Source organism: Archocentrus centrarchus, chromosome 7 (genome assembly GCF_007364275.1).
Source record: "Archocentrus centrarchus isolate MPI-CPG fArcCen1 chromosome 7, fArcCen1, whole genome shotgun sequence".
NCBI lineage: Eukaryota > Metazoa > Chordata > Actinopteri > Cichliformes > Cichlidae > Archocentrus > Archocentrus centrarchus.
In genome coordinates this window covers 2,246,533-2,268,525 of record NC_044352.1, presented here as the reverse complement: position 1 = coordinate 2,268,525, position 21,993 = coordinate 2,246,533, and the positions used below count along the sequence as shown (strand labels likewise).

At 42.9% G+C, this 21,993-nt stretch overlaps 1 protein-coding gene across 1 annotated transcript in view; it reads left to right on the top strand.

The window, feature by feature from the left end:
* LOC115783112 (PDZ domain-containing protein 4-like) overlaps positions 1 to 21,993 on the top strand; it is a 49,332-nt gene that overhangs the window by 26,625 nt on the left and 714 nt on the right. Inside the window, exons 3-11 of the mRNA XM_030733766.1 lie at positions 2,534 to 2,636; positions 8,111 to 8,348; positions 8,481 to 8,565; positions 10,894 to 10,992; positions 11,244 to 11,306; positions 14,587 to 14,688; positions 18,005 to 18,468; positions 20,072 to 20,276; positions 21,764 to 21,982. Of these exons, the coding sequence (XP_030589626.1) occupies positions 2,534 to 2,636; positions 8,111 to 8,348; positions 8,481 to 8,565; positions 10,894 to 10,992; positions 11,244 to 11,306; positions 14,587 to 14,688; positions 18,005 to 18,468; positions 20,072 to 20,276; positions 21,764 to 21,982 (1,578 nt within the window). The remainder of the gene's footprint in view (positions 1 to 2,533; positions 2,637 to 8,110; positions 8,349 to 8,480; positions 8,566 to 10,893; positions 10,993 to 11,243; positions 11,307 to 14,586; positions 14,689 to 18,004; positions 18,469 to 20,071; positions 20,277 to 21,763; positions 21,983 to 21,993) is intronic.

Sequence of the window (21,993 nt, the reverse complement as noted above, 5' to 3'; positions counted from 1 at the left end):
CCACCTCCACGTCTGACTTCTCTTCCTCTTTGCCCGCTGTCCTGCTTCCCTCCATCCTCCTCCTATCTGTCATCTTTAATAAGGTTCCACTCTCATGAAGCTGATGACAGATAGAGAATATTTCCTCCCACTCAGCCACCTACACAGCTTTTAATAACTGATTTATCAGAGGAAGCTCTGATAAGTGTGTGCCAGCTTTCTGAGCAACACTGAAACTCTTTCATATATTCACATCTACACTTTAAGCCTCTGTGCTCAGTGCCTCCATTCTTTCAACAGCTTCTCTTATTCTCACAATTCAGCTTCTCCTTCTGATTCTAAACATTTAGATCACACCAAAATAACATGTTGCATGAAAAATCCTTCAGTGGAATATCACACAGAGGCTTCTGGAAAGACTTGGTTCTAGGAAGAGGGTTTTCTGTAGGGCTCTGTCATATCACTGCTTCATTTTAATAATAGAAAAGAGGCTCAAAGTTCAATAAATGAGCAGCAGATACAAATCAGTCAAGCCTGAGAAAAGTTCCCACCTGAGCCCCACACACTGGGCCTGTGTTTGTGCAATAACCTCAAACATCTAATGGCAATGTACTCCCACCCTTATGTACTTGAAGGGCCTGTGACCTGGGTAGGATCCATAGTATCAAAGTAAAATTAGCATATTTACATTAAAACAGCTGATTCTGAGGGTCAGATGGAGGCACCAACTTTCCATGGACTGAACAAGTTAATAAATAACTGAAATTTGGAAAATATGTTTTCCTTTTATGCCGTGGACTTAATTATTATAAATGCCAAATCAGAATATGAGGTGTGCTGGAGGCGGGGCTCTGAAGACCTCAAATAGAAGCACCCAGCGCACACATGCAGACCTTTAAGCACAGAAACATCATATATTGATTTTTCAAGAAAACTGATCAAAACAAATAGTGAAATTGTTTTTTTTTTAATTTTGAAAAATAATTAAAAATGTATTTATAATAAAGTGTTAGAACTACAAATCTCTTCATAAGGAAACAGATGCATTCAGTCCCCCACGTGTTCTAAGGCGGTTATCCTGATTATCAGTTAACCTTGAAATCTGATTTCCTGCGTTCCACCTTCACATTTTACTCATTAATCATATATCGTATTATCACAACCTCAGACGCCTGATTTCTAATCTCAGGCTGATTTAATAATCATAGCTTTCATGCTTCAGATACATTATTCCCTTTGCATTTGGGAATAATGTATTAATAGTGCCGAGCTTTCACAGCTGTCTCTGCTGAATCATCATAACCTGTGCTCCGTCGTTCTCAGGAAATATCAGGCTCAGCTGGTTTTCTCGTCTGACACTTCCCACGTTGTTTAAGAGCAAGATGTTTCACAAACTGTTAGTCAGATATGAACATTTACTGTTGATATTATAGATCACCACAGAATGAATCCTAATAACTTCAGTGGTTTATATTCAAACACAACCTTTAGTGGGTGGGAGTGAGGGCAGGATAACCACCTCTGTGTTTACTGGACACCACTCCCCAGATGATGAACCTTTACCACTGGACTCTTGAAGTGCCAAATAAAGATTTCACATTGTGAACAGGCAGACTGACATTCATGGATCCCAGAATTTAGTGACCCATGACCTTTCATTTTGCACCAGAAACAGCAAAATCACAGTTTTCCTGCTTCCTCTTGAGAATATAAGAGTAGTTAAATCATCAGTGCACCCTTCTGGTCCATTTGTTCATACATTCATTTTTTTTTTTAATGAATTTTTAATTTCAGTGTTTGAAGGATGACGCTGTGAATCTGGGTTAAACTCCTGTCATATCTGGAACTGCTGTAGCTCCAGCAATGATCCCAGAACCACCACCACGACCTGAACCACAGACCGTCCAATCAGTGGACGACAGTGACTTAACTTGACATATTTCATATGAATAGAGGTGACCACCTGGTTGAAATACAATAAAGTTGTTAAAATTGCTCTCTTAATTATTGGGGGAAAATAGTGGTTACCAAATATAACTCTGGTGCTATGAATACATCTGTGAGCCCCTGACAAGCTTCATTTGGGGGTGGCCAAACTTAAGAAAACAGTAGCAATGATCAATTCCTCCTGAGCCACAGCTGCACGTGAGATACCAAAAATAGTCATAAGTGTAAGAAATTAAATATGAGGAAAGTTAAAGCACAGCTCTGGTGATGGTTGCTCTCATACAGGGACATGAAAAGGTCAATCAGACAGTGAACTGCAGAAACGGTGTGTTTGTATTATACAGTAACGATGCTGCACTCATGAAACACAAAATCTAAGAATAAGCTGCAAGCGTGCGTCACTGCTGTGAAGACATCACAGAGCGTCAGCTGTCAAAGCTCAACCTGCTTCTATAGATCAGCAGCATAAAAACTGTGAGATGCTAAATTATTGTGGTTGGATGCATTTTGTCCCTGAGTTCCTCTCCCTTGTGAAGTAAATGTATTCATCATTGTCTGCGTATAAAGTAAGCTGTATAAAAACATATGAATTGCATCCTCTCCTCAGCTCAAAGGAAGAAGACCCTCTCAGCTCCCATTAGACAGATCACAGAACTCCCAGGAGCCTTTGCACCAGCCTGGGTTGGTTCGCAGGAGTCACAGGAGGAAAGGTAAACAGTGTTTGACGCTCAGACATTAGACACATCCTGTGTCAGTGCTTTTACCTGGTTTTATTTCACGCAGGTGTTGCTGCTTTCCTTTCTGCCGTCTTTGAAGTTTGGTGCTTCTTTCAGACTGAAATCCTCTCTCTCATCCTTTAATATCACCTCTCTCCTCACTTTAACTCAAACCACGCTTAATGCTCGCTCTCTCATCTTTCCCACATTCTTGCCTCATTGCATCTCGTCTAATCTTTTCATCCTTTTCCTTTCGTCCTGTCTCATTTAAGCTAATGTTGCAGCTCTTCCTTGTGACATTTTATCTTGCTCATCTTTCTTTCTCTCTCACATTTTATCTCTTTTCTTCTTAAACATCAAATAATTGTATCATCGCTTCACTTTACCATCTTTTCTGATGTAACTGCAGTGTTTTAACATCAGTCATGTCACCGATCTTATTCATTTATTCAAACAAACAGTTGCCCTGATAGAAACAGGTGCACCTGCACTGACTTCCTCATTGTGTATTCTCTGTAAAGGCTATGATCACATTGGTCCTAAAAATGTTTTTTAATGACTGTGATGTGGTCTGGCTCAGGTCTTCCTGATGATCTACAAATAAATATCCCATCATTGAAAGTTAACTAATATGACTTCCGGCGCCGCGCGAGCAGGCAGCCAGTTTCAGCAGCTCCGCACTAATTCCGTGTTTTTTTCTCATTTTGTTTAGTATTAGATGTGTTTTTGTGTTTCTGTATCTTCTGCTCTTTTTCCTCATGATGGAGCAGACTTTTTTCTGGAAAACTTTGTTTTTATTTACCCTTTTTATGGTGTTTATGTTTGGAGACTGCGAGAGTGGCCACGCTCCTATTGTTTACTCTCGGGACCAGCTGATCTCCATCGGGAGCTCCGCTGTGCCTACTCCTGCTGAACGACTCGATATTCCCCGCGAACTGAGAAGGAAGAGACGCGGGAGACGTGCGGGCATAGGTCGTCGTTGCCAGGGGAGAAGGTACAGGCCCGTCATCCCGTCCATCATCATGGGAAACGTGAGATCTCTTCCCAACAAAGTGGACGAGCTGGCGGCGCTAACGCGACATCAAAGGAGCTACCGGGAGAGCAGCCTCATGTGCCTGACGGAGACGTGGCTAACCGAGCTAACCCCGGACTCACACATAAACATGGACGGCTTTCATTTGATCCGTGCCGACAGAACCAAGGAGAGTGGTAAGAAGAGGGGCGGGGGTCTGGCTGTGTTTGTAAACGATAGATGGTGCAACTCCAGACATCTAACCATCAAAGAGACGCTCTGCAGTAAGGACATTGAACTGCTCGCTGTTGGTATGAGACCGCACTATCTTCCTCGGGAGTTTTCACATGTTATTGTGATAACTGTGTATGTGCCGCCCTCTGCTAACGCTGCTGCAGCCTGCGATGTCCTCCATGCTACTACCAGCAGACTCCAAACACAGCACCCACAGGCCCTCTTTCTGATCTCAGGGGACTTTAACCACGTCTCCCTGTCCTCCACTCTCCCCACCTTCACCCAGTATGTCACCTGCCACACCAGGAATACCAACACACTGGATCTACTGTATGCCAACATCAAGGAGGCATACAGCTCATCACCTCTGCCTCCCCTGGGGGGCTCAGATCACAACCTGGTTCATCTCCAGCCTGTGTACAAACCCTTGGTACACAGAGAACCAGTTGTGACACACACAGTGAAGAAATGGTCTGAGGAGACTGAAGAAGCTCTGAGAGACTGCTTTAGCTCCACTGTGTGGGAAGAGCTTTGTGCCCCTCATGGGGAGGACATCGACAGCATCACGAACTGCATCACTGATTACATCAATTTCTGCGTGGAAAACACTGTGCCCACCAGGAGGGTACGGTGTTTTTCAAACAACAAACCCTGGATCAACTCTGAAATAAAGGCTCTCCTGAAGGAGAAGAAGAGAGCCTTTAGATCAGGAAATAAGGAGGAGCTGAGAGCCGTGCAGAAGGATCTGAGAAGGAAAATCAGGGATGGAAAAAACATCTACAGGAAGAAGATGGAGGACCAGCTACAGCAGAGCAACATCAGTGGGGTTTGGAGGAGTTTGAACTCAATTTCAGGCCACAAACCAAGCCCTAGGGTTGTGGGAGACATAGAGTGGGTTAACAACCTGAACCAGTTCTTTAACAGGTTTGACCAGCAACCCACCCCTCCCCCAGCCCAGTCCCCCCTGCTGTCAGCCCCACCATCTTTAATGACTGCCAACCTTTCTTCTTCTTGGGACCTCACACCTCTCAGCTCTCAGCCATCACCCACCCCCTTCACTTCTGAGGACTCCATCTCACAACCCCCATCCCCCACCTCCATCTTGTCCCTCTCAACTCATCATGTGAGGAAGGAGCTACGTAAGATCAAGGTGCGAAAGGCTGCTGGTCCAGACGGCATCAGCTCCAGGCTCCTGAGGTGCTGCCCAGATCAGCTGTGTGGCATCATGGGATACATGTTCAACCTGAGCTTGAAGCTGGGGAAAGTACCACAACTGTGGAAGACCTCCTGTGTGGTACCGGTATCAAAGACCAAACATCCAAAGGATCTTAGCAGCTACAGGCCGGTAGCCCTGACATCGCATCTAATGAAGACCCTCGAGAGGCTGGTCCTCAACCATCTACGCCTCATGGTGTCGTCTTCGTTGGACCCGCTGCAGTTCGCCTACCGGCCTGGCATCGGGGTAGATGACGCCATCATCTACCTCCTGCACCGAGCTCTGACCCACCTGGAGAAGCCTGGAAGCACTGTGAGGATCATGTTCTTTGATTTCTCCAGTGCTTTTAACACCATCCAGCCAGGACTTCTGAGAGACAAGCTGGAACTGTCAGGAGTGGACCACCACATCTCCGAGTGGATACTGGACTACCTCACTGACCGCCCACAGTACGTGAGGACACAGGGCTGTGTCTCTGACAGGCTGGTCTGCAGTACGGGGGCCCCACAGGGAACTGTGCTGGCACCGTTCCTCTTCACCCTCTACACTGCAGACTTCTCCATCAACTCCCCACGCTGCCATCTGCAGAAGTTCTCTGACGACTCTGCCATAGTTGGCCTCATCACAGGTGAGGATGACTCAGAGTACAGACAGTGGACTCAGGACTTTGTGGACTGGTGCCAGCGGAACCACCTCCTGATCAACGCCGCTAAAACCAAGGAGCTGGTGGTGGATTTCCGCAGGCGCAGACCCACCACACGGACACCGGTGAACATCCAGGGAGTGGACATTGAGATAGTGGACTCTTATAAGTACCTGGGTGTTCACCTAAACAATAAACTGGACTGGACTCATAACACTGATGCGCTCTACAGGAAGGGTCAGAGCAGACTCTACCTGCTGAGAAGGCTGAGGTCTTTTGGAGTGCAGGGGACACTCCTGAAGACCTTCTATGACTCTGTAGTAGCATCAGCCATCTTCTATGCAGCAGTATGTTGGAGCAGCAGCTTGTCTACAGCTGAGAGGAAGAGGATAGACAAGCTCATCAGGAAAGCCAGCTCTGTCCTAGGATGTCCTCTCGACTCAGTGCAGGTGGTGGGAGACAGAAGGACTCTGACCAAAATAACATCACTGATGGACAAGGTCTCCCATCCCATGCATGAAACTGTTGCTGAGCTGGAGAGCTCCTTCAGTGACAGACTGCTGCATCCTAAGTGCACAAAGGAGCGTTACCGCAGATCCTTCCTCCCAGCAGCTGTAAGACTTTATAACCATCACTGCTCCCAACAAAAACCACAATAACCTACACAATGTAGGATAATATATAATATACTGTAAATAGTCCGGCACATCATGCACATTGTATATAGTGTTATTATTATTAGTAGTATTAAGGTTAATATTGTTTGTTGATTTTATATATATTCTTTTCTTAATAGTGTGAATTATTATATCTTTATTTATATTTATAATAACTGCGGCTGCTGTTACACCCAAATTTCCCCTCTGTGGGACAATAAAGGCTGTTTCTTCTTCTTCTTCTTCTTCTTAATTATTTAAACCCAGCAGGTCAGCAGTGGCTCATCTGTTAACAATAACTTTAAATAAAGATTTTAAAGGAAAATTTTAAGGACAAAGTTCACTTTTGGCCTTGACCGTCATTTCAACTAAAAGACTTCAAACTTCAACCCTAAAAAGGATCATTATTGAAGTTAAATTGCATCAGAAAATCAGTTTCAGGAAACTCAGCCAGTTACATTTACACAGAAAAGAAGAAATATTTGGGTAAAGCTCGATGACATCAAGGTGCTTCACATCATAAAGATCCTACAGTATTAGGAAGAGAACTACACAGTCATCTATGAGCAAACACGTGATGACAGTGGAGACAAAGAACGACCTTTTAACAGGAAAAGACACCAGCAGCAACATTTCAGGCAGAACTGCAGTCAAAGTGAAGCATGCAGCATAAACAGCTGATCGAACCATCAGCGCTGTCATCGGTCTCTGGCCACTTCATCAGTTATAAGTCAAAGAAAGAAAAATGCACCTTTTGCCACTTTATCATATGAGTCACAGATGATTTACTGTCTTAGCTTAATGCCAAGGCAGCACTTAGATAAGATTAAGCTAACAGTGTGGTCTGATTCCAAACTGGGACTTGATTAAAGTGCTTTTGTTACTATAACATAACCCAGTGTAGCCTGTAAATGTAATCCAGCTATCATTAACACATGAGAGAAGTTAGTTATAATTAGTCTATATGAATATGATCCCAAGGGGATAATGAGACAGTCCAGGTCTGATGTGGAAAAAATGTTGGAGGCAGATCAAAGTATTAATGGTCTGTGAAAGTCAGGAGTCTGATTTTATGATCCTGTACAAAAAGTAACATTTCCAGTTCACCGTATCTGCAGAGCCTCTGAAGGCCAACTGTGTTCAAACTGAGAAAATAAGGCCTGAAGTTCAAGAGCAGAACTGGTGCTTTTCATTTGTGCATGTGAACTGTTCATCAGGCTAAACTCCATTACGACAGCCTTTTCAAGCCACCTTTGAAGACCACAGTTCAAAGCAGCTCCTTTGACTTCACCAGCTTGTTTCATGCATATTACAGCAGCAGGTCCACCCAGGGATGGCACCAAAACAAGAAATACCTAATGTGTAACAGCATAGCACAGCAGGATAGCATTTGTGTGCTACACTGTTCATAATATCCCAAAATGATAGTTTTTTTTCCCATCTGACATGATACAGTACTGGTTTACTGACAGCTGAATAATCCTCACACCTGACAATCTGTCAGCATAGGTGATCCTTAAGTAAGACAATTCTAATCTTCACAATAGAATAAATATGCAAAAAGAGACAAAATGATAAATTGGAGTGAGACGTGATGAAGATGGCAGGTGGGTATAACTCATTAGCAAGCAAGAAAAGTGTGAGACTTGATGTTTGTGTCAGTTTGAGTTTAAAATCGCTGTCCTGTCTTCTCCGTCCGTCGCTCAGGTACGCTGGTGTGCAGTAACGGGACAGTCAGCTCCTCTGTCTCTTCCATCGCCATGGTAGCGATCCCCGACTGTGTTGACAACGCAACCCAGACTGACATCAGTTTCCAGAGCACTGTACCCCTGGGGAGAAGCAGGGGTCACCATCACCACCACCATGGTCGGGGAGGCTCCTCCTCTCCCCCTCCCCCTCCTCCATCGCCTCCCCTCCCATACGAGCCATACGAGATCAATGAGTTGTATGTTCTGACTTGTTGTCATTACTTCACATGAAATGAATATTGATTTAAAACCCAAGGCAGGTTTCCACATATGAATATCTGGTACAATGGTGACTTATTCCTCTGTCTGCCGCCTCTCTCTCTCTCCAGCTGTGTGTTTGAGTACAATGACCCCAATGACTACTTTGATGTGTCAAACCATGAGGTGGACAGGCAGGACGACCTGGAGTATGAGGTGAGAAAGCTCCAGCTGCATTTCCAACAACCAAATGGCAACACGATCAAAAATGTCTGAGGTGTTTTTTTTCCATTCAGTAACACTGTGGTTGTCAACCATTTTCAAGTACTGGACCCCTTCCTGAGAGGAATCTCAGCATGCCCGGAGGCAAATTTGTGGCTCCGTGAAAATTACGTGCACAGAGCCACATGGAAGTCACTTATCCAGATGAATACGTCTGGAATATAAAGCAGAGCTGCCAACTGTGGTTCATCATGTCAGCTCAGAGGAAAGACTCAATTTCCATGCATTTCAATCATGTCTTCACTGTGGCTGCAAGAGAGAAGATACAATTCAGCATCTGACCGTACTGAAGGATATGCAAAATTAGACAAATACATCACAGTGGGCTGGTTGGCACAGGCTTCATGTAAGCATGCTGTACTGATCTGTTTACATTCATGTGGACAAACATCAGCCAAACAATGATAATTAACATGCAACTGCAGCTCTTTTTCCCATTAAGTTCCTTAATCATTATATATATTTCAGAATACATGCATGAACAGACACAGTGCAGGAGAAGGTAGGTTATGGCCCCAATTAAAATTTTTGTTAATAACGTTGCAAGACTGAAGCATATTAAGACTGAAATTAGCAGAAAACTCTCCCATTAAATCCTCCACAATACCAACAAATATGTGAGACAACATCAGGATCCAGTGTATCTTGGGTCTGCTCCAGGGCCCACTTCCAGTTGGACATGCCCAAAACTCCACACTCATCTCAGTGTCACATGACACGACTGTGGTTTGTTCAAACACTAGTTATATATATATATATACATATATACATATATATATACACACACACACACACACACACACAAATATATATACATATATATACAGAGAGAGAGAGAGAGAGATCTGGATCAACTGCAGAAAATACATTATATATTATGTAATGTATTTTCTGCAGTTAATCCAAAAACTGATGGTAATCTCTTTGACCTTTTGCTGTGGGAAGCAGGCAGAACCAGTTTAATGATCAGGGAGGAAATGAAAATGTGGCAGGAGTAAAAATCACTGGAAAGAAGGAAGAAAAATGGGAATACAGACGTTTATGCTTGTGCAGCAAAAACGAATCCATCAGGAGTGTCACTGAATCAAACTCACTTGTATGATCTTAGAGGGTAAAGGTCAGAGCGATTTGATCCCTCTGACTGCCTAATGGACCTAATGGACCGCTGGTTCCTGCTTCACTGGGTTCGACTGCTTGCCAGGACAAACGACAGTCTGGTGATTAAAGCAAAGTGAAAACAGGCTGGTTGGTTTATCAGAGGCTTCCTCTGTTATTCAGCTCTTCAACCTACCATCATCACACAGCATAGCTCCTACCTTACACCCTTATCTCCTGATTTAATTTTCTTCCCTGAATTTCATCCTTCATTTCTTTCCTAAATCACTTTCTCCTCTCTGCTCATTTCCTCCGTGGATGCCCTCCAGCTAAAACCAGATAGGGTGATTGCTGGATATGTGATGGTCTTAACTGGTCTTTACAAGCCCCATCTAATTATTGATGATCTGAGGTGGTCTTTTGAGGTCTCTCTCTGGCTCCGTCTGATCATTTCTCATAAGGTTTGCATTGAGAATCACTTTGATTCTCCACCACACTCTTTGTTCTTCTGTGCAAATCTAAAACATATTTTACAAGCTCTTTGTTCCAAATCAACAGTAAAACTCGTCAGTGGTCTGAACTCCTTTATATTTGCCTACTTGCTCCCCCTGATATAGCTTCTACTATTATCTACTCTGCCTGCACTCTGGAGACTATTTTAAATACACTTTCAGGGCAAACATGGATGCTGTCAGCCATTATTCTTCAAAATATTTGTCACATCTCAACTATTATCATGTTCAGTTTGTAAAATACAGTCAAACAGCAGGAAGTTTCAGGCTGTCTGATGGTTACGGGTCAGTAATTCCCTGTTTTGGAAAAGCAGCTGGTACTTTATTAGAGTTTATAGACTGAAGTACAGGTTCAAGTACATAGTTCTCATAAAATGGCTGCAATAAAACTGAAGTGTTTTCTGCAGGGGAGTCATGTTGGACCATTTCACCTTCATGCTGAACTTTGAGGGAACAGAACATTGAGCTGCACTCTGCAACATGTACGAGGCTAATTAGCCACGACCCCCCCATCTGCTTTTACAGAACCTATTGCTGCTTCAGTGGTCTCACAAACACACAGCAATACGAGAAGAGATGTTAAGAAGAAAAGACCCGTGATGCTCATCATAAAGCAGCTCTGACCAGCTAGCACTTTTACCTGTGTTCCCTCCAGGAGGTGGAGCTGTACAAGTCCAGCCAGCAGGAGAAGCTGGGTCTGACAGTCTGCTACAGGACGGACGACGAAGAGGATCTCGGGATTTATGTCGGGGAGGTGAGAGGAGCCAATCTTCTCTGTACTCCTTTATTTAAAAGTCATTCACTCACTAAACTCGTCAACAGTTTTTCATTCATTACTTCACCAGATGCTCACATTTCCATCCATCAGCTCGGCCTAAGACTGATTTACTCATTCATGTGTTTCATTTACTTATTTATGAATCTATTTTGTAACTCATGAAGTCATTTATCCATCAGTCCAGGGCAGAAAGTTCATCGTTCTCTCTGCTCTCACTTTCCTTCCAGGTTAATCCGAACAGCATCGCAGCCAAAAATGGACGCATCAGAGAGGGTGACCGAATACTGCAGGTACACACACTCAATTTAACTCATGGTTATTATGGCTTATTAAGGTTTCATACATATCACCACTGAGCAGCCTCTGCTGAGGAAGACTGCAACATTTTTAATGTGACCAATAACAAAGTGACCGAAAGGTCATCAGGAAATATTTGGACACTTTCCACAAATAAACAATGAACATGTGTCTTTTTTAACTAATTACACATTTTGATTTTTGCCCTTCACATAAGTTAAACGCACCTCCTGCAGAAATAAACTACAAACGTGTCCTTGGCTGGATTAACTGACTCTGACGGTTAAAACTGATTCAGATCGAACTATGTAAATTTATACCTGCAGCTCCTGGGACAGTTCTGGCCAATCAGAGAGCTGTCAGCAGCCCAGTTACTGCTTCCCTAAAAATAGACTGCCAGAGAGAAACGGTGGGGGAGACAATATGTCACCCTGTTTCCAGCGCACTGTTCCTCTCCGTTTGCCAGAGAATAGTGCATCACTCTAACAGTTCCTGTGCATATGAAACTGCTTGATAGGCCTTCATTGTGAGAGCTGCTCTAAATTACAGTGAGGGTGAGACAGTGCAACTCATTAACTGGGATGCAGAAATAAAATGAAGGATGGAGATAATTAACCCGAGTCCAGAGACTGAATGAATCTGTCAAAGAGCAAATACGGCACAAAGAACTGAGGCATGAGAAAACAGGGAAGGGATGTGAAGACAGTAAATGAACAAAAGTTCTTGCTGTCAACACGCAGCAGGAAGGCGTGAAAGTCTGGTGTCAAGATTTGAAAGGTGAAAAGAGGAAGAAGGATGCCAGCACAGAGACAAGGGGAGCGAGGACGGTTAAAGCTTTGAGTGAACATTCAGTGAGCAGGAGCGTGACCAGAAAACAGGACCAACACGTGCTGGACGGTGTGACGGAGCGCCACTGTGGTCACTGATTATGGGCAGCGGACATGAAAGCGTCTCCACCGGCGTTCACACATTTCACGGTTTGTTTCCATCGGCAGTGGGAGAACAGCGTTATCTTCGGGGTACAAAAGTAGAACCATAAAAACGTCTTCACAGCGCTGCCGAAAGCCGACATGAGTGGCCTTTTGTTTGTTTTTGTTTACTTACGGGTCCTCAGGATGGGGTGTGTAGTCTGCCGCGTGCCTGTTAGGGGAGTCGGAAGAGCAAGACGAGGCTCAGCACTTTTTGCGCACATTTTGGGGTCACGCGAACTGCATTATTATGTTTGTTTGGTTATTTTTCCTTTTCTTACAATGAACTTACCTGCTTAAGTTACCGGTAAATAACTATGTCAGTGTGTTTTCTTTGTTTAATTATTTTACATCTCAAATGTAAAGACATACTGTCTAGTGGGGAAAAATTGAATTAATGCCTAGTGGGAGGAGCAACGGGTTTAAAAGAGGACTCGGGAATGCCAAGAGTCAGTCTGCTGATGGTTGCAGTGAAGGTAACCTGTTTGTTGTAGCACCAGAGAGTTGGGGGAAGCTGAGTTCCCAGTAACTTGTAAAATACTTTATTTATTTTTTATTGTTTTCTTTGTATTTCTCCTGCCTTGGCATCACTGTAAATAGTTTTGTGCACTTTGGGAGGCCGGCTGAATAAAATTCCACCTTCAGAACTTTCCAATTATGCCATCAAGTTTATTTGGAGGAGTTATTTCTGGAGAGAACCCCGTGACAACGGCAAAAACAACCCAGCAAAGGAAACTTAATGACTCTGCAACCTGAAAAAATACTAAGCAAAAATGAAAATGGAAAAACCACAAACATATGCTCTTCCAACTTGCAGGGCATAAACCTAAACTCAACCAGGCAACAATATTTTATTAACATGTTTAAAATGATCCAACTGATTTGTGACGATCTGTGAAGTGTATGATTCAGCTTGAGACGCTGGCATTAATGACCCACTCCTCCGACCTCTGACCTCCAAACACAAACTTCCTGCAGCTTTAAAAGTGGAAATTTTCATTTCATGTACACAAATCAGCACATATGAGGGTAGACAGATGAATGTGAAAATAATGGTGGGAAATCAGTGTTGATGAGCACCAACAAACAGAGAGAAACAATAACCAGAAATATGAATTAATAGATTAACTGTGACTATTTTATTATTATTAGGAAGAGGACAGGAGCTCACTTTGAACCAGCAACCTATTAACTACTTATCCATCACGTCTACTCTGAGCTGAATACACATCAATTATAACTTCTTACAGTACCACCGTAACAGCATGAGAACATCCTCATCTGGTCCTTTAAACATCAGAGCTCTTCCAGCAGTGACATTTAGTTGGAGATGGAGTGGTGTAATTCCTGAAGTACAGAAGGAGGATAAACAAGTCAACACAAGACCAAAGCCTGACCTTGTGTTAAAGCATTAATGCAATAATTTAAAACACTTTACTGACCTGTTCATACGTTTGAGGAGGCTTCAGTGAAAGTTTAATGAGGACTCGAACCTTTAGCACCCTGTAAAACACTGTTTTTGTTCTTTAAAGCCTGATTGTTTGGCAATCAAAGCCAAATATGAATACATTTATCTTCCTGACATTTCTACTCTCATTATCTTCCAACCCTCCGACTGACGACCTCGTGGAAACGGTGTCAGGGAAAAGGTAAAGCTGGGCTGGGACAAGAATAGACCAGCAGCACTATCGCCATGGCAATCTCACAAATGATGTAAGCAGCAGTTCCCATGACATCCATCCCCACAGGGACGAAGGCCTTCTAAAACAGATGTGTGGGAAATCCAGCTGTTAAATTAGTTCAGCTGCATCTGAATTTTATTCTCACAGTAACGTTTTTCTCAACATTGTTTCCGGAGCGTGTTCTACTTCAGGATGTGAACAACTGAAGGGTCACAAAAGATTTTTCACCGCCGTGTATCGAATATCAGATCAATCCCAGATGTTTTGAGGGGGACAGGATTTTTTTTCCCCCTGTGTTAAAGATTGAGAAAAAAAAGGACCCCCCCCCCCCCCTTTGTTTTTTTTCTTTTTTTACTTGACTTTGACCCAATTATGGCAAAAATCTAATTAGGTGATCTTGGGGTCGCTGGCCATCTTTCATGTAAATTTTGTACAACTCTGACAGTTTTACTGTGATATTTTTAAAAAAACAAACATTACTCTGCCCCCCCTCTGGGGGCAGGATAATTAAACAATAGGAAAGTAAAAAACATACCAAGACAGGAAAATAAAAATAAAAACACAGAGTGAAGCCACCTACATTTCTTCTGATGACTCTAACTAGCTGCTCTCTGCTCTTCCAGATTAACGGAGTGGACATTCAGAACAGAGAGGAAGCTGTGGCCATTTTGAGCAGAGAGGACAGCATCAACTTTTCCCTGCTGCTGGCCAGGCCCGACACAGAGGTGACATCATTTCACCCAGCACGATCTGATCACCATCATAAACACGTGCACAGACTGCAGGTTAACCACTCACTGACAAACTGTTGTCATGTTTAATACAGGTGAAGCCTGCTGAAAGGTTTGGATCATCTGAACTGCTCTTTGAATTACACTATTTGTAACTGAGAAATGATAGTTTATTGGAGGAAAGAGGACAAACGTGAACGATGATCCTGTGTCACAAAAAAATCTGAGCCAACTTTGACTGCAGAGGAATTTTTTATGGTTAATAAAACTCAGCTTGGATCTCGAGGAAATTGACATTGAAAGTATCTCATTAAAAAGTTTAAGTCTTTTTTGATAATCAAAATTAGACTCATTGACATGTAGCATGCTGTTTTTGAGGGTGCCATACATCGAAGATAATCCTAACTTTGGTTCATGATTTCTCCAGTGCATCCTGCGTCTGCCCCGCGGTCATCACCGTCCATGTAGGACGCATCCAATCAGATTCTTCAACTAGCTCAGTTTGCTAAACTATTAATATAATAGTCATAATTCCAGCAGTGAATAAGTGAACCCTTTGTATGACGCTCTGTAACTCCAGGTTGAATCGTGTCGCTCGGGTTTCATCATCCAGCTCGCCTGCAGCCCACTTCACTAACCTACTTTCTGTGACTGGTGCTGCTGCGGGTGGCCGACGTGAGAGGAAACCTTCATAAAATCCTGTTGTGGTTCACAGTGTGCTCACAGTCCTGGTTTCCTCCAACAGGAATGATGCGTTCACTGCCTCCTGCAGTCTTGTAGTTGATCTGTGCATCTGTCTGTGACCAGTGTAGATGGAAAACTAACAGCTGCATTCACAGTAAATTTATCTTTCTGTTCAAATATTGATTGTGCTGATCTTTCCTCTCCTGCTAACACTAAGCTGTGTACATTTACACTCCAAACAGGAGCCACAACTGTGTGTAACCCTGTGACATTTCTCTAAATGCCAGCTGCAGACTAAACTTTGACTGGATGTATTTGCTAATCTTCTCTTCTGCCCTTCACACAGGAAAAACATTTTTCACAGCCAACTGTGCTGAATATGTAAATGTTATTCATGTTTACACTGCTGCCATCTTATTTCCTGTTTCAGATTAAAGCTTCACAAACAAAACCTTTTATACAAGCATCACATGTCCAAGTATTTTTATAAAAAGATAGTTTTTTATATTAAATATAAATTTTCTTGCCAAATGTTAACAAATATGTGTGAGGGGAAAAGGCAGCATTATGTATAACAGGAACAAATCTGTGTTATATTTGATCAGGTGATAAACTGTGTTAAACACTGTGCATAAAGACACAGTTATAGTGATACAGTGTTAAGTACTGCAGCATCAAAGAAAACAGCAGCAAACTTCATGACTGTAAATCAGTGAGCGCACACACACCACACACACACACACACACACACACACACACACACACACACACACACACACACACACACACACACACACACACACACACACACACACAGCCATGATAAATGTTCCTGGTATGACAGCAGGTCCCACAGTGTGTCCATATCTGCTGACAGAGGAAGAACCACAGCACACCATTTGCATACATGTCAGTTAAAACAGACTCACACAAACATAATTAAGGATGAATATCCAGAATGCGCGCACACACACGTCAACAGACCGAGTGAGCCATCAGTCAGTTACTGTGTAGCCAAGTCTGACACATTTACTCGTATTGAGAGAACAGGAGATGATGGATGATGATGGGGTGGATTATTATTTGTTTAAAAACTAATTTTAAGCATATTCTGCTTCCATACATGATGGTCACTGAAAGAAAAATGAAATCCTTTATCTCACAAGCTGCATCACAGCTGCAACAAAACAACACAAAAACAAATGATTCTGTGTAAATCTGTCTGATCCCTCATCGTGTCCTGAAAGGCTCCAGATCATCAAACAACCTCCTGAAGCTTTCAGAAGCTTTCAGTCCAGCAACGACCTGGAATCAATTTTCTCTCCTTCATTTAAACCAAGCAGATTAACACCATCTACAGCACATTCACACTCAAAAACAAATGAAGCTCTGCATCACCCTGTGATATTCTCCACAGGATGCTCATACATAACTCTTCCCTATAAAAAAAAACAAACCCCTTAGATTTTGCTCTCTGGCACAGGTCAAGGTGCTGAAGGCTCAGGATGAGCCACGTTCTTCCACAGCAGCTGAAAACACTCCAGTGTGAGCGACAAAGAAACAAACAAGATTCATCCTTCTGGGAATTTTTAAGGAATGCTCCTTTTTGTTCTCTGGGCAAACTGTGGGGACTTCAGTCCTTACATCTGCCTGTCTAACCAGAGTAAAACATCTGGACACCAAACATCAGCACTACAATTACGACCAACTGATCACATTCCTGCTCTGGAGTGGATGAATCATTTTACCTCTTAGTACCACATTTGTTCTGCACCGTGCTCAGAACCAGCTTAACATGGTAAACATAGTTACAGTAACACTGCAGGCGACACTGAAAAGTCTCAACACTGTTTATACTTTACAATGAACTTCTTTGAAATGTATAAAACAGAGAAGATGGCTACACCCCTTAAAATGAAAATGTATCCTAATCCAATGAGACGTATTGTATGATATAAAATTGGTCTGTAATTTTAAACACTTTAAACAGGAGATCATTGAGGCTGTCAGAGCGTGAATGAAGGAAAGATGAAGTGGTGAATATTTATCCTGCTTTCTGTCAGTATGCTGACTCGATATGAGTCCAACACAAATTCTAACTTCCTGTAAAGAAAGACTCATATCAACAATGTGTTAGGCCCCCCCCCCCCCCCCCTTCAAATATGTACTGTGTGCAGATTTTAATAAAAACACAATGTTGGCAACATTAGTCTAAGTCAAAAAAAATCCATTTCTTCAGGAAACATTGATGCATGAGGTTGCAAATAAGAAATCTGCAGTGTCAATAAAGCACATTAAAGTCACATGAATTCATTTTTCTTGTCAACACGAAACTGTTACAGCAGCTCCCACAAAACAATCTTATTATAACAGCAGAATAGAGTCGGGCGTTTCTGTGCTGCTGGACTGAGAACTCTGGAGGAATGTAACTGTGCTCACTGATGTGAGACCGAGCGGCTCCTGTTAACCTTGAGCTTGTGTCTGTTCTGGATCCAACACCAAGCCAACACTCTGAATGTGCTAAAAATCATCTGAGAAACTCTTACAAAAGCATTTTTACTCTTACTTTAGGTCCTCGCCCTCTTTAGCTACATTTTCACCTTCACTGACTCATCTTTATTTCCAGAATGAAAACCCCATCGATCCAGAGGAGGAGATGGAGCTGACTCTGGAAGGAGGAGATTTTCCCACAAACCCCCGCACTTCATGCTCTCTCAACTCCTCTAATATGTCTGGCTACTACCGCCTCCACCATGGAGGAGAAGGCAGTTCATCCTGTCCTGTAGGAGGAGTAGGGGGAGGCAGAGAAGGTGAGGTGGAAGATGAAGAGGATGAAGAAGGAGAGGACGGTGAGAGAGGGGAGAAGGATGACAAAGAGCCACCTGTCCCCCTCCCTCCTCAGCTGAACTTGGCACCTCTGCTGTCAAACAGCCAGGAGCTGGACAGCGGGGTGGGCCGGACAGATGACAGCACTCGCTATGAAGATACATCTGAACATGACCTGCTGGGTGATCAGACCAGTGCCTGCAACACCAACACAACCAACACACCAGGCAGCACCAGGAAGTTCAGACCTGGACCCAGCCCCAGGTAGACTAATTTAAGACTGAAAGTTCTCTGGTGTTTGTCTTGGAAGAAATCATTTTTAAAAAATTCATTTTTACACCTACAGGCAAGAACTCTGGGTTTAAGTGGACCTGTTCTCATTTTCCATATTTTCTCTCACATACTGTTCTAATTGAGGATGCTCAAATGTTACGTGGTCAGTGTTTCAGATAATGAGGTCACCTTATGTACAACTAATCTCTGTGAGCCTGAAAGCTCAGGCTCAGCTTCAGGAATCCTCTAAAGTCCGTTTCACAGTGTTTTTTTCCTAATCTTTAATCCATGTGATGTCAGATTCAATTCAGTTTTATTTATATAGCACTAAATCACAACAAAAGGCACCTCAAGGCACTTCATATTGCAACGTAAAGCCCCTACAATAATAACAGAGAAAAGCCAACAATCAGATGACCCCCTATGAGCAGTACCTGATGACAGCGGGAAGGAAAAACTCCCTTTAACAGGAAGGAACCTCCAGCAGAACCAGGCTCAGGGAGGGGGGGTCATCTGCTGAGCGGAGGGAGACAGGACAACAGGCATGCTGTGGAAGAGAGCCAGAGATTTATAATACCTAATGACTGAATGTAGAGTGGGGTATAAACACAGACAGTGAAAATTGGTGAGTGAAGAAGAAACACTCAGTGCATCATGAGAACCTTCCAGCAGCCTAGGCCTATAGCAGCATAACTAAGGGAGGGTTCAGGGTCACCTGATCTATCTCAGGGATCAAGCATAACATTATGACCACCCGACCTCCTGAGGCATGGACTCCACTAAACCCCTGAAGGTGTGCTGTGGTATCTGCACCAAGATGTTAGCAACAGGTCCTTTAAGTCATGTAAGCTGTGGGGTGATAAAGATAAATAAAGCTGGGAATCATCGGCATAACAGCGAAAATGTATCCAATGCTTTCTAATAATACTGCCTAAGGGAAGCCTGTATCCATCCATCCATGCATCCATCCATCCATCCATCCATTCTCTTCCGCTTATCCTGTTCAAGGTCGTGGGGGGGCTGGAGGCTATCCCTGCTATCATAGTGCAAGAGGTGGGTACACCCTGTACAGGAAGGGAAGCATGTATAGTATAAATAAAATTGGTCCTAGCACAGAACCCTGTGGAACTCCATCATTATTATCTTCCTGTGCTGTTTGTTTTGGGGTTAGTGGGAGGTTCAAGGGTTTTATCACATCTATGCCTTTATATAGAATTTCCACCCTTGGCATACCCAAATAGAAAACCTATAACTGAAGAAGAGACGAGACCTGATTTGAAAGTTAACTGTCCTCAGACTATCCTCTACACATGTTTGCATTTAAGTATATGGTTTAAATGCAAACTAATCCTAATCTCATGGTTCACTGTTGAGTTGGTGGATGTTAGCAGATTAGAGGTAGAATAGTTAAAACAGCTCAAACACAGGATGAACTGAGGGATTGCACCATGGCCAAATACAATATAAGTAAGGATTATTTTGAATTGTGAATCATGCAAAGCTACTCTAATACATTCCAACAATAAGCAAATGGAGCATAAAATGAGCACCATATTTCTTTAATAACTATTAACACTTTTATTTCTGTACCCAGGCCGAGTCCTAGACCCAGCCCTGGCCTTGGCCCCAGCCCCAGACCGAGCCCCAGCCCTGGGCATGGTCGAGGAGACACCACCCCTCCTTTCCTCCACCACCGTGACCTCCAGCTAAGCTGTGACTCCCTCCCAGGTATGGATTGGGCAGCTGGAGGAGGAACAGCAGGAGCAGCATACAGCCCCCACCACCATCATCACCACAAGGTATATCAAGCTGAAGTTCTATTAGGTGATTAAATCTTATAAAAATCTCCAAACAAGAACTATCCAAAGCCTGAACTCTAAGCTGTGGTTTGTCTTTCCACAGGGATCACTGTGAGACATTTGTAAAATATGTTAGTAGGAAACAGTAACTGAGTGCCACTGACACCATGGATCACAGAGTAAAGGACTGATACTCTGTTGGGTTTGGAGTTTCTTTGGTATATTTGGTTAAAATGAACAATGAAGGGGCAGCATGTTGCTGTGGTGGCTAACAGCAAGAAGGTCCTGGGTTTGAATGCAGTCTGGGGCCTTTCGAGTTCATGTTCTCTCCATGTCTGCCTGGGTTCTCTCTAGGTAGTTCAGTGTTCTCAGCAGTCCAAAGACATGCATGGGGTTAGGTTAACTGGTGATTTAAATTGACTGTAGGCATGAATGTGAGTGTGAATGGTTGTTGGCCCTGCAACAGATTGACCACCTGGGGAGTACCCTGCCTCTCGGCCAATGACAGATGGAATAGGGATAGAAAAATGGAAGCAAATAGAGAGATCGATGGAAGGAAAAATGCAGAATAATAACTCAACATTTCCTTTGATAAAATGTTACTCAGATGGATTCCCCTCAGGATGTATTGTATGCTCTCACACAGCACTAAGAAAACCCTCAGAGGGATTATCTGAAGTGGTGGTCTTGAGTTGTTTCATAGCAACAGCGACGGGACCAACACTGCTGATGGATACAGATAAAGCTGAAATGGGGATACCAAAGCAAACACATCAGCAGCTTAAAGTAACCATGTAAACCTACCAATGAGAAACAGACATGTTGCTACGTTACTAACCATAATACAGCTATTGAGGAAATTATTGCTGATAATCCATAGAGACATTTAGACCATAGCTATGAAGCAGCTGACAAACTGCCATTCATAGACTCATGCAGCTGTGAACTATTTTACCTAAATACATGTTTTCTGAGATCTGTCATTGTATATACACATTATTGTTATTTAACAAACCAAACAGTGTTATTGTAGATAATTTCTGTTCAAGTCATCACTTCTTTCAGATCATAACTCAAATGGATTATTGCCTAGATTTTGAGTAAGAAAGACTCTTAATGCCATTTCCTGCTGATTATGAGTAATATCTACATGAATTCACTCTGCATAAATATATATATGAATAAAATTTATAAAGCAATTTTAATTCAGTTTATTTATAACGTAGCAATTCACAAAGATCCATCTCAAGCCTCTATGAGATAAAGACCCACCAACATTGTAGAGAGAACCTAATGATGCAACTATTGTGGTTTTAAATATTTTGAATAATCATTTCCTTCATAATGACCCTAAAATATTGTTGATGACCAACATTTTTGGTTACACACCATCATATTTAATGAGCTCTGTTCTTAAGCATTTAAATTACTTCATTACTGAAAGACTTCAGTGGTCTGAATGCTAACGCCTGACCTCCGACCTGCAGCATTACCACCACCATCACCACCCTCTGACAATGACCATGATGATGCCGGGGCTCACAGAGGAAGAGTGCCAGCGTTACCAGGAGCTGTTAGAGATCAAACATCAATATGAGAGACACAATGAAAGACGGCGGAGAGAGCTGGAGAAGAACGAACAAGGAGGCACTGAAGCAGAAGTTAAAGACCACGAGAACGGAGAGGCAGAGGAGGAAGCTGACGGCGCAGCTCCTAA